The sequence below is a fragment of the Magnolia sinica genome, chromosome 14 (assembly GCF_029962835.1).
Source record: "Magnolia sinica isolate HGM2019 chromosome 14, MsV1, whole genome shotgun sequence".
Classification (NCBI taxonomy): Eukaryota; Viridiplantae; Streptophyta; class Magnoliopsida; order Magnoliales; family Magnoliaceae; genus Magnolia; species Magnolia sinica.
The window spans coordinates 74809713-74826478 of record NC_080586.1 but is presented as its reverse complement, the minus strand read 5'-3'; the positions used below and the strand labels follow the sequence as shown (position 1 = coordinate 74826478).

The following is a 16766-nucleotide window of genomic DNA, read 5'->3' as shown; positions in this document are numbered from 1 at the left end:
CCATAGAAGGCACCTCCCTGTATGATTTCTAATCACGGAGGCATTATTTTGTAAAATATGGATTCTTCAAGAACTTTGCGTTACAAGTCACGTTTTTTCTTCTTTCATAGAAAGGACTGGTGGAATTCGGTCATGAGAACAGGATACTTAGAACGTGGAGGAATCACACCCAAAATCATCTTGAGGTGTATATAAGCAGTTGGTATGCTGCTTGTGTTGTATTCATGCATGCTGAGGCCATACACACATACAATGAGTTGTAGGGGTGGAATAGGAGCCATTTTCAAGAGATTCAAGCCACACCTTCTCATGGTTTTCACTCAATTTGCCTACATATTCCTTTACTTCTTCACAGAAGCTTCTTTCAAACATGGAATGAATCCTCATGTCTATGTGACCTACAGACACTTTGTAGCTGGTGTGTTCATGTTTCCTTTTGCTTATTTCCTTGAGAAGTGAGTGCAACTCTCTCTCTCTCTCTCTCTCTCTCTCTCTCTCTCTCTCTCTCTCTCTCTCTCTCTCTCTCTCTCTCTGATCACCGAAAAAAAGATTGAGTGTCAACAAGATCCACCCATCAAGTGGGTCACATGGGTACAACAAATATATATCATTGGTCATCTTTTTTTCTAACCATCCATTCTTCTCGCACCCATGTTGTCGATAATTGGACTTGGCATGTTCAGAGTGGCCCACATCTGATGAATGGCCCAGATAATGCACATGTGCGGATAAGTAGAGCGTGCTGGGTAGGTCTGATTATGTGTGGGGACCATATTTCGGTGATCAGACACTCAATCTGATGGGCCTCATCTTAGATGTAGGACCCCAATGCTAACCTTTGGAAAAGCTAGCATTCATCTAATGATGCCCAAGCTGTCGAAAGCACCCTTACTAAACAAACATAAGCATCCATTGGTTGGATTCCAAATGGACGGTTAGAAATAAAGTATACCTGACCAAAGAGGGAAAAGCTTTTTGCCAGCTACAACATGTTAACTACCGGTTTTACATGTTTTCGTTGCAGAAAAATGAGGCCAAAGCTCACAATGGCTTTGTTTCTGGAGATATCTGTACTCTCTTTTCTTGGGTGAGTATCCATATTCCATTATACATGAATGCAAAGCCGTCACATACTTATCGGACGGTTGTCATTAATATCCAAAAGAAGCATGTGTGATAAATCTGAGCCGATCATCCGATGTATTTACGATCCAAAAATCAGGTTGGTGTCACACGAAAATGGACAACAGATGTGGGGCATTGTCCTATTGATTTTAACATATATATTTTCAAGTCCTATTCCCGGTAAATATATGGCAGGGCCCACTAGACAAATGACATTGAAAACAAACAAAACAAGCGATTGCACCCTATATATATATATATATATATATATATATATATATATATATATATATATATATATATATATATATATATATATATATATATATATATATATTTGTTAGCTTGTTAGTACACGCACTCCATGTTAGCCACACCCTACTGCCCTCATGTCCAGTGTTGAAACTAGGTATCTTTCACCCAGTCTACCACTTGAGCTATGGATCAAGGTGTAGCGATTGCACCCTATGATATGCATTGGAAGGAAACAGGAATTTAACACATTATTAATTGGGAAATTTTGATTGCAGGGTCAGCTTATCACTAAACATGTATTTTGTGAGCTTAAGATACACCTCTCCAATGTTCGTGACGTCTATGATCAACACCATTGCTTCATTGACATTTTTATTTTCAGTCCTTCTCAGGTGGGACTACCTTCATCTTGACCACTCCCTTTGTGTTTTACTTTCATCATCATCATCTAAGTTTTATTCCAATTAATTGGAGTCTGCTATATGAATTCTATTCCACTCTAGTCTTATTACATAGGTCGATTATAATCAACCAGTATCCCTTCATCTTTTACTTTCTTTTCAATAGTTTTACTTTCTTTTTAGTAGTGTTGGATTAGGTATATATATATATATAAACAAACTCAAGTTTCTATCAAAATAAAAAAAATAAAAACATCGTAATATCTCGCAATCAGACATAAGATAAAAGATTCTTAAAAGTCGAAACCACTGAAATGATAATATGGAAATCTCCCAAAATTAATAGCGGAGTTCTAATGTCATATCCAAAATCAAGAGAGCTGAAGAAGAACACGACAAGAGAAGAGGAGGAAGAAACCTCCATCTATCCCTTCATTCTCCTTTTCTACTTCTAACGGTTAGACTTCTGGAATCGAGCCCTAACGCCGTGACCACCGAACTTCGTGGGTTCACAGCGCTTGGGATCAGCAACGAGGAGCGTCCTATCGTATCTGACCAGGATGTCCTTGATTTCTTTCTTTGATTGTTCGTCCACGTACTTCCGGTAGTAGGCCACCAGGGCCTTCGCAATGCTCTGACGGATGGCGTAGATCTGAGAGGTGTGGCCCCCACCCTTGACCTGGATCCTCATGTCAACGCCGAGAAGCGCTGCCTGCCGAGGAGGAGGATCGGCTCCTAAGCCTCGTAGCGGAGTATCTCCGGCTGCACCGGCTGGATCGGGCAGCCGTTGATCTTGATCAGGCCCCTCCCACATGAGGGTCTACTCTAGCACATGAGGGTAATATGATGTGACATAGCTGACTGACAGGTTGGATGGCCTTCATATGTGGGGCCTATACATGCCCTACACCACTGTAAGCGTATGGAGGTAGTCGTACCACTGGAATGCACATATATGTGTTTGGGCTTGTGCGGCATCTCTACCCTAATTCAGTAAAAGCTTTTGAATTAAAGATACTATAGGTTTTTTTTTTTTTTCTAGTTCTTGTATCAAATAAGCTTGTTTAGTAAAATCACTTCTTTAAATTTGAATTTTGAAAAAATGCTTTGGTTTTTAAAAAAATTTATAAAATTTTTTTATTATAAGAACAATCTAAACTATTGTTTTGTTAGATTTTACTGTAAACAGACCCTACCCGAAATGGTAAAAGAATGCATGGCTATAATTTTCATGTTTTATAATATTTTAGCCTCCATCATGTTAGACATTGGATGTGGATCGCCCATCATATGGATCCCTGCTACAATCTTTTGATTGCACACCCAAGTGCAGGTAGCTAGCGAAGTATTATAGTACTTGATAAGACTGAGGTCGAAATGCAGGGACAAGGTAAAAGCACTACGATTAAAGTAAATAGAAATTTTGGCTTTTCCATTAAGGCAAATTGGAAGTTGGGTAAAAAAATAATCAATAAATACAAACTAAGACTCTAGGGATCCACTTTTAATCAATCGTCAATGCTAATTCATCAATCTAACTTGATAACTCAATTGAAATCAAATAAGAATTCCTTCTAATCAGAAGATAAAATAGTAAAACCAATTTATAATTTCAAAATAAGATATGAATCTCAATTGAACGATTTCACGTGAAGAACTAACTAATTGATTGTAGGAAATTCCAAGCATATATCGTACCCGGAGTTAACAATGCATAAAGAGATTTTACATATCAATACTTTCACTAATATAGAATTTCAATCACATCAATTATAATTCATAAATCAAACTAGAATTCTTGAATTAAAAATGAATTAACAATAAGAATTCATCAAAAAGATTCATCCCTTAGCCTTAGCTAAGAGATTAGCCAACCATAACTAATTAAACTAATCTTCAAAGAAAGACAAACAAAAAATATACTAAAACCGAAAGATGGAGAAGAAGGACGACATAGAAGGTCGATGATGATGCTCCTCTCTCTCTCTCTCTCTCTCTCTCTCTCTCTCTCTCTCTCTCTCTCTCTCTCTCTCTCCTTTAAAGCCCTAGGTTATCCTCTAATCGTGTTTAGAAGGCTTCTTAAATAGGCTTTATTTGCATCAACTTAACAAATTCCGCACTTTCACACACATCGTTGATTGACACCGTTGATTGATTGACTACAATCGAAGTTCTTTAATCGATCGAAACCTTTCCTTCTATTGAATCGAAAGTTTACAAAAATCATCTAACAATCAAATTCGAAATTCGAGTGTTTTCTCGATCGATCGAAGTATCTCATTGACCGAATCGAGAGTGACAAAAAATGTTCAGCGAATAAATCAGATTTTTTGGAAATTCTCGATCGATTGACTTTCAATCAACTGCAATCAATGATTGTCAATTGATCAAATCATCCTGTCGATTGATCAAAATTCTCTGTCTTCACTTTACTGTAAGGCACTTTATCAGCGGTCTCTTCCATTCGAAGTAGTTGATTTTCTTGATCTTCTCTAATTTTTTTTTTTTTTTAAACACACTGATAAGTTTATTCCAGCTTTGAGGAAACTGTAAAGAGAAATACAATTTGGGTTGGACCATCACCACAAACGGGGCCAGCCTATCGTAATGATAACCTCAAGGCTGAAACATTCTTGTAAACTTTCCCTAACCGTTCCTAGCCCCGTCCGGTCTAGGACAAGCTCCCCTCAAGAAAGGAGCAAAAGGTCAGAAACTACTGTGAAGTCCTTATCTAATTGATTGGCGCTGCCCACACGAGCTAGACCGTCCGCCACTCTATTTGCCTCTCAGAATGTGCTCAATCGAGGCACAAATGATACCCCGAATATAATCAAACTGTTTCTTCTAGTAATAGATGTTCCATAGGACTCGCCATTCATTTGAAAATAAGGCCACCATTGCAAGCGAGTTGCATTCCACTTCCACCTATTAAAACCTTTTTCCAAGCATAGGTTGAGCTCGTCCACCACTGCTTTGGCTTCGACTTCAGCTTGAAAGTTGGATTCGACACCATAGCCTCTAGAGAAAGAAAAAAGGGGCTCGCTTTGTCATCTCTACAAACTCCCCCACTTCCCGATGGACCCGATCGAGTTTCCCCAAGAAGACCCATCTACATTCCGTGTCAGCCAACCTTCCTTTGGCCTTCTCCATTTAACTATAGAGAGGGACGATCTATTTCCTCAAATTGGAGATAGGGCTAAGTCCTGGACCACCTCAGGTTGCTCTGATCCCTGTTTGGTGGGAGTAGAAAAAAGCTCGCAATAAGAGATAACCATTTAGGAATCTTGAGAATTGTCTAGTCCGTCTTACCCTGGGACTCTTCGTAGCAATTCCCGTTCTTTGTCCTCCAAATTTTCTAGAAAATGAAGGCTAGGGCTAGCCCTCAAAGGATATTGATACATGACTTTTTGCTGGCCGTGGACCACCACTGAGTCGCCTGCCCCGCCACTGTTTGGCTTCTAAGAAGGAAACAGAGAGGAGAGATGAGAAGTGGATCCACACATTTCTAACCAGCGTGCCTCCCACAAAGAGGTGGTCTAGGGACTCCTCCTGATGACTATTATCTGATCCACAACAGACACAACATGAGGCAAGGATCACTTCTGTCCTCTTTATGCTGATTTCCATTTAGACAACTTTATTGAGGACTTTCCATGCAAACAAAGCTATCTTGGGCGGCATCATGACTTGCCATACTCACTTGGCCATAGAGCGTCTGGGGCCAGTCGATTGAACTAACCTCCATGTTGATTTTATCAAGAATCTCCCTGAATGTTCCCTAGTCCAGATGACGTGGTCTTCTCCTTACTGAGTAGTAATCCCCTCCAAGAGGACATGTTGAAGGACAAAGGAGGAAAGTGAGGCAGGGGCGGCTCTAAGGGGTAGGCAGTGAGGCAATCGCCTACGGCCCCTAATTATGAAGGCCTATATTATAGCAAAATTAAAATTTCTTAATTATGAAGGTCCTATATTATAGCAAAATTAAAATTAAGAAGAAGAAAAAAAGCCTAAATTTTTTAAAATAAAACTTATTGAAAGGCCTACAAAATAGGAACATCTAAAAATTAGTTTACAAATTTGAAATTGAAAATAAAAAACAAATCCTAGAAACTAGAACTATCAATAATAACAATCTAACTCTTTCATCTCTTTTCAAAATAATAGCATAATTCCCAATAAATTCTTCTCCTAAAACCTAGGACCACAACTACCTACTTTATTGCTAATTAAGTTATCAAAAAATTTAAATTCTAGCGTCATTTTTCTAAATTAAATTCTAACTTCATTTTTCAAAAGTTTAATTAGTAATTTTGCATCTAAAAAAACAAGAAGCAAATTTATGGTTTAATTTTGAATTTATTAATTTTTAAAAAATTTTAAGCTAAAAAGCCTCATTTTTATGACTTGCCTAAGGCTCCTAAAAATGTTCAACCGCTCCTGAAGGGAGGGGGGCATTGGGGCATTCAATAGGATGCCGTTGGGGCTAAGGACGTCCTTCACCTTCAGTTGGGGCAGGTCTGGTGGAATATGCCCTGAGTTCTAGTCGAGAAAGGGGCCAAGATCTGTCTAGTTGGAGGTCTAAAAATTGGTGCAACCTTCCTCTAACAGCAGGCAAGAATTGTCCTCTACAAATTGAAACAGTTTCCTCACTTTTTTTAAGCATGGATAATCCGACGAGTGATGGGGAAGATTCCTTAGGGTATGGTTTTCAATTCCGTACTTAGATTGCATGAAGTTGCTCTACAGGCTACTCTTGTACCCGAATAGGATCGTCCAGGCCTTCTTTAACGTCATTTCTTTCATAACGTCCCTCAGTGCCTTGATTCCCACTCTGCCCTCTACCTTAGGAACTGATATCCTTTTCCAGCTGACCCAATAGAGGTTCTTCTTCCTCTCTGTCCACCCCTAGAGGAAATTTGCAAATCCCTTCTCCAAAGTGGCGAGCATCCCTTTCGGCACCTCTGCAGCTGCTAGTGTATGGATTGGGATGCTACACAAAACGTGTTTAATGAGAGTAGCTCTACCTGCCTAGTTAAGGTAGTGGCCTTTCCATCCTAAGATACGATGCATAATTTTGTCTATCATAGGCTGAAAGGAGGTTGACCTGAATCTACCTCTTATCTAGGGGATCCCGAGGTAAAGGAAGGGGGTTGATGCTCTCGTAATCCCTGACAACCTCTCCACTACTCTAATTTGACCTTCTGCCATCTTAGAGTGAAGCAATAAGCTACTTTTATCTTTGTTGATCTTCAAGCCTGAAACAGACAGAAATTTGTTGAGGAAGTTCAACAAAACCAAAAGGGAGCTTTTACTACCATTGGTGAAGATGATGGTGTCATCGGTGAACAGGAGATGGAAGATGATCTAGCTCCCTTTGGTAGTCTTGAAAGGCATGTAGAGACTTCTCTTCGCAAGAGATTGAATACCTTGGTTGACTAAAACCGAACCAAAGGATCACCACTTTGAGGAACTTCCAGTACGTCCATCCTGTCATGCGCTTTTTCCATATCTATTTTCATGATGATATTGCTTCCTCGCACCTTCTTGTTGATATCCCGGGGAAGCTCTTGAGCTAGCACGATGCTTTTTGCAATTGACCTTCCTTGGACAAAGCCATTTGCTCCTTAGAGATCAAATTTGACAGGAGTGAGTTGAGCCTAGCTGCAATCACCTTAAAGAACACTTTGTACATGCAATAACATAAGCTAATGGGGCAAAAATATGATTTTTTTTTTTTTAGAGAAGAGTTTTTCAGAATTAGACAAAGAAGGGAGGAAAAGAAAGCATGGGGGATCTTTCCTCCTTGGAAGAGATACCTAACCGTATGTAGAAGGTCTGTCCCCACCGTATCTCAGCAAGAAGCAAAAAAAGCTCCCAAGAAGCCATCTGGACTTAGCGCCCCGTCAATTGGCAGATCTGAACTACCTGTTTGATTTCCTCTAATGAAGGATTTGACAGGAGAAATGTATTATCCTTCAAGGATATAATCGTAGGGATCGGCAGGAGGAAGTCTCCAATGGGGTCCGTGGCTTCCGCTTTGTATAGATTCGTAAAGGAAAGCACTGCCTCTTCTTTCATCTTTGCTTGGTCATTCGAGTGCATTCCATTTTGCAGTACAAATTTTCTAATGAAGGCCTTCATGATTCGCTCGTATGCTACTGAGTGGAAGAATTTTGGATTTCTATCTCCCTCCTTAAGCCACCTGTTGTGGGATTTTTGCTTCCAGAAAACTTCCTCCAGTCTCTCGAGTCGCACCAACTCGCCTTTTGCCACCTTAAGTCTTTCCAAATTCTGACTGTTTGGGTTGTGCCTTGATTGTTCTTCTTTTTGATTCATAAAAGCTTCTGAGCTCTTGATCAAGTTGAAGATGTTGCCGAAAACCTCTTTATTCCAGCTTTTCAGGGAAGATTTTGTATTCTTCAATTTGCAGAGAAGTGATATCATAGGGTTGGTATTCTGATCTAACTTCTAGGGGGTTGATACTAACTCTCAAAATCCCTCGTGCAGAGTCCACATCCTTTGGAAGTGAAAGGGGGGGGGGGGGGGGGGGGGGGTTGAGGGAATGATAAGAGGAGAGGTGAGTGGTCTGAGTTCACTCGGGGTAAATGTTGCACCTGAAATCGAGGGAACATCTGGAGCCAATCTACAGAACAGAGGGCCATGTCTAGTCTAGCCCATTTACAGTTCCTCACTGCCTGGTTATTGCACCAGGTAAAGGTAAATGTGTTCCTCCTGAATCCTGCATCTATCACACCAGCTCGATTTATAAATTCCACAAAGTCATTGGAGCTTTGAATTGCTAGGTTATTTCCACCAATTCTCTCGGACTGATCTGTGATCGCATTAAAATCCTTGCAACAACCCATGGCCTTGGCACCAAGCTGGCCAAATATGCCATGTTTCAACTCTCTTCTTCGCACATTGATCTTCTCTACGTGGGTTCTTCAATTCTTCAAATCTTCATCTTCTTCTCTTTTAGGGTTCTAAATCTCTATAAATAGACCGAATTCTCTTGAATTTCTAACATTCATCTGCATATTGAAAAATCATTTAATGAGACCAATTTACTATTCATATGCAAGGGAAAAGGATGCAAATTTGAGGATAAATATGCAATATTTAATAGTTATCAAGCCCACCTTTGAAGTGGACCATCCACCATGTGGGCCAAACCTTTAAAGTGGGCCATCCATCATGTGGGGCCCACCATCAATGCTCATTGAGCATTTATGTGAGGTCCTTCAATGTTCACTTATCATGTGGAGTTCACATTTGATGTGTCCATCATGAGGGCACCACATTCAAAGTGGGTTGTCCATCATGTAGGGCCCACTTTTGATGTCCACCATCAATCATGTATGGTAGACCTTCTACCTGAATCATCCATCATGTTGGGCCACTTTGGATGTGGGTCATCCATCCTACAAGACCTTGGATATGGACCATTTATTATGGTGGGGCCCACTTGGGGTGTTGAGGGAATGATAAGGGGAGAGGTGAGTGGTCTGAGTTCACTTGGGGTAAATGTTGCACCTGAAATCGAGGGAACATCTGGAGCCAATCTAAAGAATAGAGGGCCATGTCTAGTCTAGCCCATTTACAATTCCTCATTGCTTACTTATTGCACCAGGTAAATGTGTTCCTACTGAATCCTGCATCTATCACACCAGCTCAATTTATAAATTCCACAAAGTCATTGGAGCTTTGAATTGCTAGGTTATTTCCACCAATTCTCTCGGACTGATCTGTGATCGCATTAAAATCCCTACAACAACCCATGGCCTTGGCACCAAGCTAGCCAGATCCGCCATGTTTCAACTCTCTTCTTCGCACATTGATCTTCTCTATGTGGGTTCTTCAAATCTTCAAATCTTCATCTTCTTCCCTTTTAGGGTTCTAAATCTCTATGAATAGACCGAATTCTCTTGAATTTCCAACATTCATCTGCATATTGAAAAATCATTTAATGAGACCAATTTACTATTCATATGCAGGGCCCACTTTTGATGTCCACCATCCATCATGTATGGTAGACCTTCTACCTGAATCATCCATCATGTTGGGCCACTTTGGATGTGGGTCATCCATCCTACAAGACCTTGGATATGGACCATTCATTATGGTGGGGACCACTTGATGTGGAGTGTCCATCATAAGGAGCTACAGTTTTATATGAGGCATCCGTCATGTGAGGCCCTATATTTCCATTACGTGGGCCCACCTTGATGTAGACCATTCATTATGTGGGGCCCCAACTTCAATATGGATCATTCCATCATGTGGGCCCCAACTTATGTTCACTACACATGCAGTTTAAGGACACTAGTTGTTGGGGGAGCGTGGAAGCACACAGAGATGAGTCAAGCAAAGTATTCCAATCACACAACCAAGTCCAATTACAAACACTCTGAATTTAATGTGGAAAAACCTTCGTGGGAAAAAACCACGGCACAAAACAACAATAACGCACGATAAAAGTAAAAAATTATAAGAAATAGAGATGACCTGATTTGAACAAGCCTCGAATCTTCCTTACAAGCCATTGAAATCCTTATAGAATGAATTAGAAAGCCTTGAGATATCCCATATTCCCTATTACACCCATATATATAACCTCTAAGAGAATCACAATCGAAATAGGAAACAAATCCCGCACTTATGCAACTATGCGTAACTCTATGTGATCGTTTGATGTCACTTTAATGACATTGAACCTTTTTGATGTCATCGAACTAAATACCAAAATGTTCTAATGACTAAACATGTATTTTCAGAATTTTCTCAATGGCACTTCGATGGGACTTTGATGTCATCGATGGCATCAAACCCCTTTCAATGACATCGAGCAGGACATCTAAAGTGTCCATCAACCAATTGTAAAATTTTCAGATTTTTCAAACGACATCAAATAACCTTCGATGACATTAAAGTCTAGTCGATAGCATCAAACTATCATTGACAGACCTGTTGATTTACAAATTTAAGACATCAATTAATAATCTTCACTATGTCTTCAATCGCCAATCTCTAATTCTACCTTACATCATAGTTCTACCATCACTTCTCGTGCACACTCCGTCTTCCATTTATGCCTTCACCAAAACCAGAGAAGTAGTTTAGAAGTTAAACTTCTATGAGGGAACCACCGTAGTGAGCACGTCCGTCGGAATCACGCTCAAGTGAATCTTCTTCAGAGTCGTGCATACCTCCTTCCTCGAGCACCCGTTGGATAAAATGATGACAAATATCAATGTATTTAAAACGTAAGTTATAAATAATTTTTTTAGCCAAATCGATTGTACTTTCACTGTTATAATTAACCGGTATGGCCTCTTGCTGAAGCTCTAACTGATTTATCATCCCTCTTAACCAAATACCTTCATTGAATGCCTCTGTTACTGCCACATACTCAGTTTTGGTCGTGAAAAGTGCCACCACATTTTGAAGCTTCGACATCTAACTAATTACTCTAACTGCTAGCACAAAATAAGTAGCTGGAAGTTGACCTCCTACTGTCCACATTGCTCGCGTAACCAGAATCCACATACCCTACTAACTTAGCCCCTGCTTTCTTAAAAGATAAGACGTAGTCCTACGTACCTCGAATGTATCAAATTAATCATTTCACTACCTCCCAGTGTTGTTTTCTGGGGTTAGACATATATTTATTAACAACACCAATCGCATGTGAAATATTTGGTCTAGTACATCCCATGACATACATCAAGCTGCCAAAGCACTCGAATAAGGCACATGAGACATATTCTTCTTTTCTTCATTGGTTTTAGGACACTGTTCAGAAGAAAGCTTAAAATGAGCCGCGTGAGGAACGCTAACCAGCTTTGCCCTGCCATCCAATACTTCAGCAATACCTTTCTTAAGGCATTCCTTCTAAGATAACCAAATCCTGCTCATTTTCTTATCTCTGTGTATATCAGTGACAAGAACCCTCTTTGCAGCCCTCAGATCTTTTATCTTAAATGTCCCTAATAGCTGAGTTTTCAGTAAGTCGATCTCAAACATGCCGTGATTGGCAATAAGCCTGTCATCAACGTACAATACCAAGATAATGAATTCACAATCACGCAGTGTCTTGTAATAGACATAATGATCATATTCACTCCTAGTATACTTCTGACTCATCGTGAAAGAATCAAGCTTTTTATACCATGCTTAGGTGACTATTTCAGGTCGTACAATGACATTTTCAACCTACAAACCTTATTCTCTGCCATTTTTATTTCAAATTCTTCTTATTACTTTAAGTAAATTTGTTCTTTCAATTCCCCATGCAGGAAAGCAGTCTTCGCATCCATTTTCTCCAGCTTGAGATTGTATTAGGCAACCAGTGCTAATACGAATCGGATAGATACTTGCTTCATCATAAGTGCGAATATCTCAGTGAAGTCGAGTCCTCCCTGAGTATATCCCTTCGCTACCAACCATGCCTTATACCTATTATATTTTTTCTTTAAGATCCACTTGCACTTGATCACTTTACAACCAACAAGAAGCTCCACCAGCTCTCACTTCTCGTTCTTATATAAGGAGTCCATCTCATCGTCTATCGCTGCTTGCTATTTTTCAACGTCAGACTCATCAGGAGCATCTTGAAGAGTAGACGAACTCCCAATATTTGTAATGAGGGCATATACGATATTTGAGTCATCCCTGTATCTTGTTAGTAACTTGTGATCCCGCGGCGAATTCCTTCTCACAAGTGGCTACTCCACCTGTTCTGGTACCTCTTTTGTATCTCTGTCTAACTGAACGTCCACCACCAACTTTTCTGGCTCCTCGTGCTCATCCTTACGAAACAATGATCGTTCATCGAATTTGACGTCACGACTAATGATGATTTTCTATGTGACCCGGTTATACAACTTGTACCCCTTCACACCACCACTATATACAATAAAGATGTACTTTTGGCTCTTTGGTCTACCTTATCTCTCTCAACTGATGGTACATGAAAGTAAGCTTCATAACCAAATATCGGATTTATTTTTCATAAAATAAATCCATACCTTCCTAGAATAGTCATCAATGATCATGACGAATCACGATGACTCTCTACCAGAAACCACAGGCGATGACCCCTATACATCAGAATGCATATAATCAAGAACACCCTTACATACATGTTTTTTAGATTTAAAAAATAAACTTGAATGTTTACCATATATACAATGCTCGTATATACTTAAATCAAAACTTTTAAAATATGAAATTAAACAATGGTTAGAAAGTACGTTCATGCCTTATTCGCTCATATGGCACAAATGTACACGCCACATACATGTAGATGTTAAATCCGATATAGTCATCGAACTAAACACCAAAATGTTCCAGCAACTAAATATGTATTTTCCGTATTTTCTAAATGGCACTTCGACGTCGTCGATGGCATCGAACCCCTTTTGATGGCATAGAGTGGGACACCCAAAGTGTGCAGCAACCAATTGTGAAATTTTTGAATTTTTTCAATGGTATCGAGCAACCTTCGATGGCATCGAAGTCTGCTCGATGGCATCAAGCTGTCATCGACAGACCTGTTGATTTACAAATTTAAGACATCAATCAACACTAGATGTAGTTCATGTCTTGGTGATATGAATTGTTTATTTAATGGAGCTCTCCACAGATGGAGGATGCTAATAGAGTGAAAAAGAAATGTTAGATTAGACTACTACGAATCTTTGATATTTTGAATCTTTTCCTTACAAGGTATCCTGTCCTTACAGGTCTTTCCAGCCTGAAGATCTGAAGGAATTGAATTTATTTTCATACAATAAAATATATACACACACACACACATTAGTGTCAACAAGGTCAAATTAGTTTTGACGAATTTTAGTATGCAAATTGATTTAGATTGGAGCGTCTGGATAGGAGCACTCGTGGGATGGCAAAGATTGTTGGGACCCTGGTTTCACTGGCGGGTGTGACGGTCATGACACTCTATAAAGGACCTGTTTTGAGGAATTTAGGGGATGCTCTTATTCACGTCCAAGGAAGTACTACCATCCATGAAAGTTGGATCAAGGGACCCATTCTTACAGTTGCATTCTGCGTCTCATGTGCTCTATGGTATATCATGCAGGTATCCTCTCTCTCTCTCTCTCTCTCTCTCTCTCTCTCTCTCTCTCTCTCTCTCTCTCTCAATTTAAGGATTCCACACCATCTCTCTCTCAACTTAAGGGCCCATTTGGATGCACCCTCACAACGGCATTTGATGCCAAAACAACATTTTGAGACGAACCTCAGTTTGTTTTGTGCATTTAGATGCACTTGTGCAAACACCATCTCATCTTCCGCTTAACAAAATAAGAGCTAAGGAGCTGACAAGACAAAAACCAATCAAATTGGTTTGTTGGAGTCAACAGAAAATAGCAGGTGTAAAAACCCTTTTTGGGAATTGGATCAGGCTGGCATGGGTGCCCTAACTGGCCCAGTTATGTCTAACCATAATCAACCCACACCCTCTTAACTGTGGCTCAATCATCTATGAAATGGGTCAATCAGCTGGCCTGTAGGCCGACCAGACCTGTCCGTGTGGATACAATCCGGGCCTGGCACGCCCAATCCTGCTCCAGGTAGTGAACTGCGCCTTAATAGCATTTTGGCAAAAGAGATTGATCGTCCGATCCAGTCGTCAATCAGGTTAACAAATTCGGGCCTATCATGACATAATGGGGCCAATCCGACAGTGCTGGGCCTGCCCTATTTCCGTCTACGGCTAACCGGGCCTGTTTCCAACCTTAATCAACAATGGTCCCACCATTTGGACGGTCCAGATGTATGATTATTGGTTGCATTTTATTTCTCCTGATTAAGAGATTTCTGAACTTTAACCAGCATTAACAGTGGTCGAAAATGTGACGCACGTCGTCCATGGGTAGTGCAGGCAATCACATTGAAGAAATACCCGGCTCAGCTTTCACTAACAACGTGGATGAGCTTAGTTGGTGGGGCCCAATCAGCTGTTTTCACGGCATGCATGGTACACAAACCCAAGGCGTGGACCGTTGGATTCAACATCGACCTCTGGAATATCCTATATTGTGTAAGTAAATGTTATAATTTTTTTATTTTATTTTTATTTTTATTATTTTTAAAAAAAAAAAAGAAGTGAAAGCTGCACCAACATGCGTACACGTGAATCCACTTTACAAGAGACTCCTGCTTGCAGGTGTGAAATCCAAGCCTTTCATATTGTGGAACCGCAGAGTAGATGTCATGTGCAAAAACTACAGTCCCCAATCCACTAATCTGTGGATCACACAACTGCATTGATTTGTGCCAATTCGTTGGGTTTCAGGAGGACCGCTAGAACGATGCATGTCGCATAAATGTATCACTCGTTGAGAGTCTTTACTAAAAAGAAATCTTGAATTTAAATCTCCTTCTCTCACCTCCTTTTTATTATTTTTTTAAAAAAAGTATGATATTGCGACTAACTGTGAGTCGCTTCGAGTTAACCGAGTCAGTGAATCACTAGCAACCTTGGTTCAAAAACCTGAAAACTTAACTCGATGTTCTACCAGGTTAAGTTAGCTTGAAGAGTTGACCCAACCCAACTCAATATTTAATTATTGTAAATTGAAAATATATTAGAAATGTTAATAAATATTTAAAATAGTTAAATTTATAACAGCGGGCATATTGATTGGATGAGTCTCTTTGAGTCTAGCCGAGACAACGTGATGAGGTCGATCCTCATCTTCCTCGGGGGATATCTACTCCAAATCCATGGAGCTCTCTAGACTTCTCACAGGGCTTCTTTGAATTCACGATGAATAAAAGTAGAGATAATATCTAATAAATTTGAAATAACTTGATTGATCATAAAATAAAATAAAATTACAACTCTTAGATATAGGGAACTCAAGCTTAGGATGGAGTTTTCGACTTAGATTGTAACTCAATCACCTTAAAAATGTCACTTATTATAAATAGTAAACTTGCTATTCATAGATGACCTCTATTCCTATTAGATTTCATGGTATTTCACCGAAAATAGAAAGTGTCTAATTTGCCCCAACTACATATTATTCTCGTAACTTTTCTAAGCCTTTTTTTAAAAAAAAAAAAATTAATTAATTTTTTATTTTTATGTTGGGCATGACTTATACAAATCAAAGTATCAAAAGTTATACATGAACTAAAACTTATTATTTATAGTAAAAATGAAAATAAATGAGACTTTTGACCGTAGATCCGATGGAATCTTGCAAATCTGGCTTGGGCAACCCAGCACAGCCATGTTGGTTGGCTTAATTGGGTTCTCCTACCAAAAAATCATATATAATATGTTGAAAAACTAATCCCAATTTGCGAGATACGACTATTTTAATGTCCTGACAGTCTGGATCATGCCCGCCTTCGATTAGGCTTTCTCTAGTCCATCTTTGCCATGAAAGTCCCTGCGACTTGCTCTACATCAGCAGGCCCTTACTGAGTTTCTCAGCGACTCGGCTTGAAATCTAACTGAGTCGACTTAATGTGGCAAAGTTTCAAGTCATGTTTTAGAACTATGACAAAAACCAAGTTTACAGGACATCCAACCAAGAGCATAGCAATTTGAATTGACTCTGTGTTCATGAGTCAAGCCATTTAGTTTTAGAAGTAACTGATGTAGAGCGAGTCGCGGACACTTTTATGTCCAAGATGGATCAGAGAAGGCCCGATCAGAGGCAGAAGTCATTAAGACTGTCAGAACCTTAAAACAAGCATATCCCGCAAATCGGAATGAGTTACTCGACTACCATAAATGATGAGCTACTTTAGCCTACCAACCTGGCCATGCTAGGTTGCCCATGCCGAATTTGAGAGATTCCATCATATGGACGGTCGAATTCCATGTTTATTTCCGTTTTTACTATTTTTAGTTAGTTTCAATTTGATTATAACTCTTCATCCGTTGAGCTTTAGGAGTCGTGTCCAACATGAAAAGTATTTATAAAAATTAGGAGAATAACGTAG

General features: G+C 39.6%; 2 protein-coding genes across 7 annotated transcripts in view; one reads left to right on the top strand and one right to left on the bottom strand.

Annotated features, from left to right (window-relative positions):
- Positions 1–211: 211 nt before the first annotated feature.
- The window catches only part of LOC131226213 (WAT1-related protein At4g08300-like), a 37115-nt gene continuing 20560 nt past the window's right edge, over positions 212–16766 (top strand). For 3 of the 6 annotated variants that reach the window (XM_058221989.1, XM_058221987.1, XM_058221985.1), the window contains exons 1-5: positions 213–455; positions 1025–1087; positions 1656–1772; positions 13656–13884; positions 14689–14847. In XM_058221989.1, the coding sequence (XP_058077972.1) occupies positions 229–455; positions 1025–1087; positions 1656–1772; positions 13656–13884; positions 14689–14847 (795 nt within the window). In that variant the 5' untranslated portion in view covers positions 213–228. Of the gene's footprint in view, positions 456–1024; positions 1088–1655; positions 1773–13655; positions 13885–14688; positions 14848–16766 lie in introns of all 6 variants that reach the window. The other 3 variants (XM_058221990.1, XM_058221988.1, XM_058221986.1) reach the window with 3 other exon arrangements.
- Positions 2019–2784, bottom strand: LOC131226220 (small ribosomal subunit protein uS9-like). The gene has a single exon (XM_058222001.1). The coding sequence runs from the start codon at positions 2593–2595 to the stop codon at positions 2233–2235; it is 363 nt and encodes a 120-aa protein (XP_058077984.1). The 5' UTR covers positions 2596–2784; the 3' UTR covers positions 2019–2232.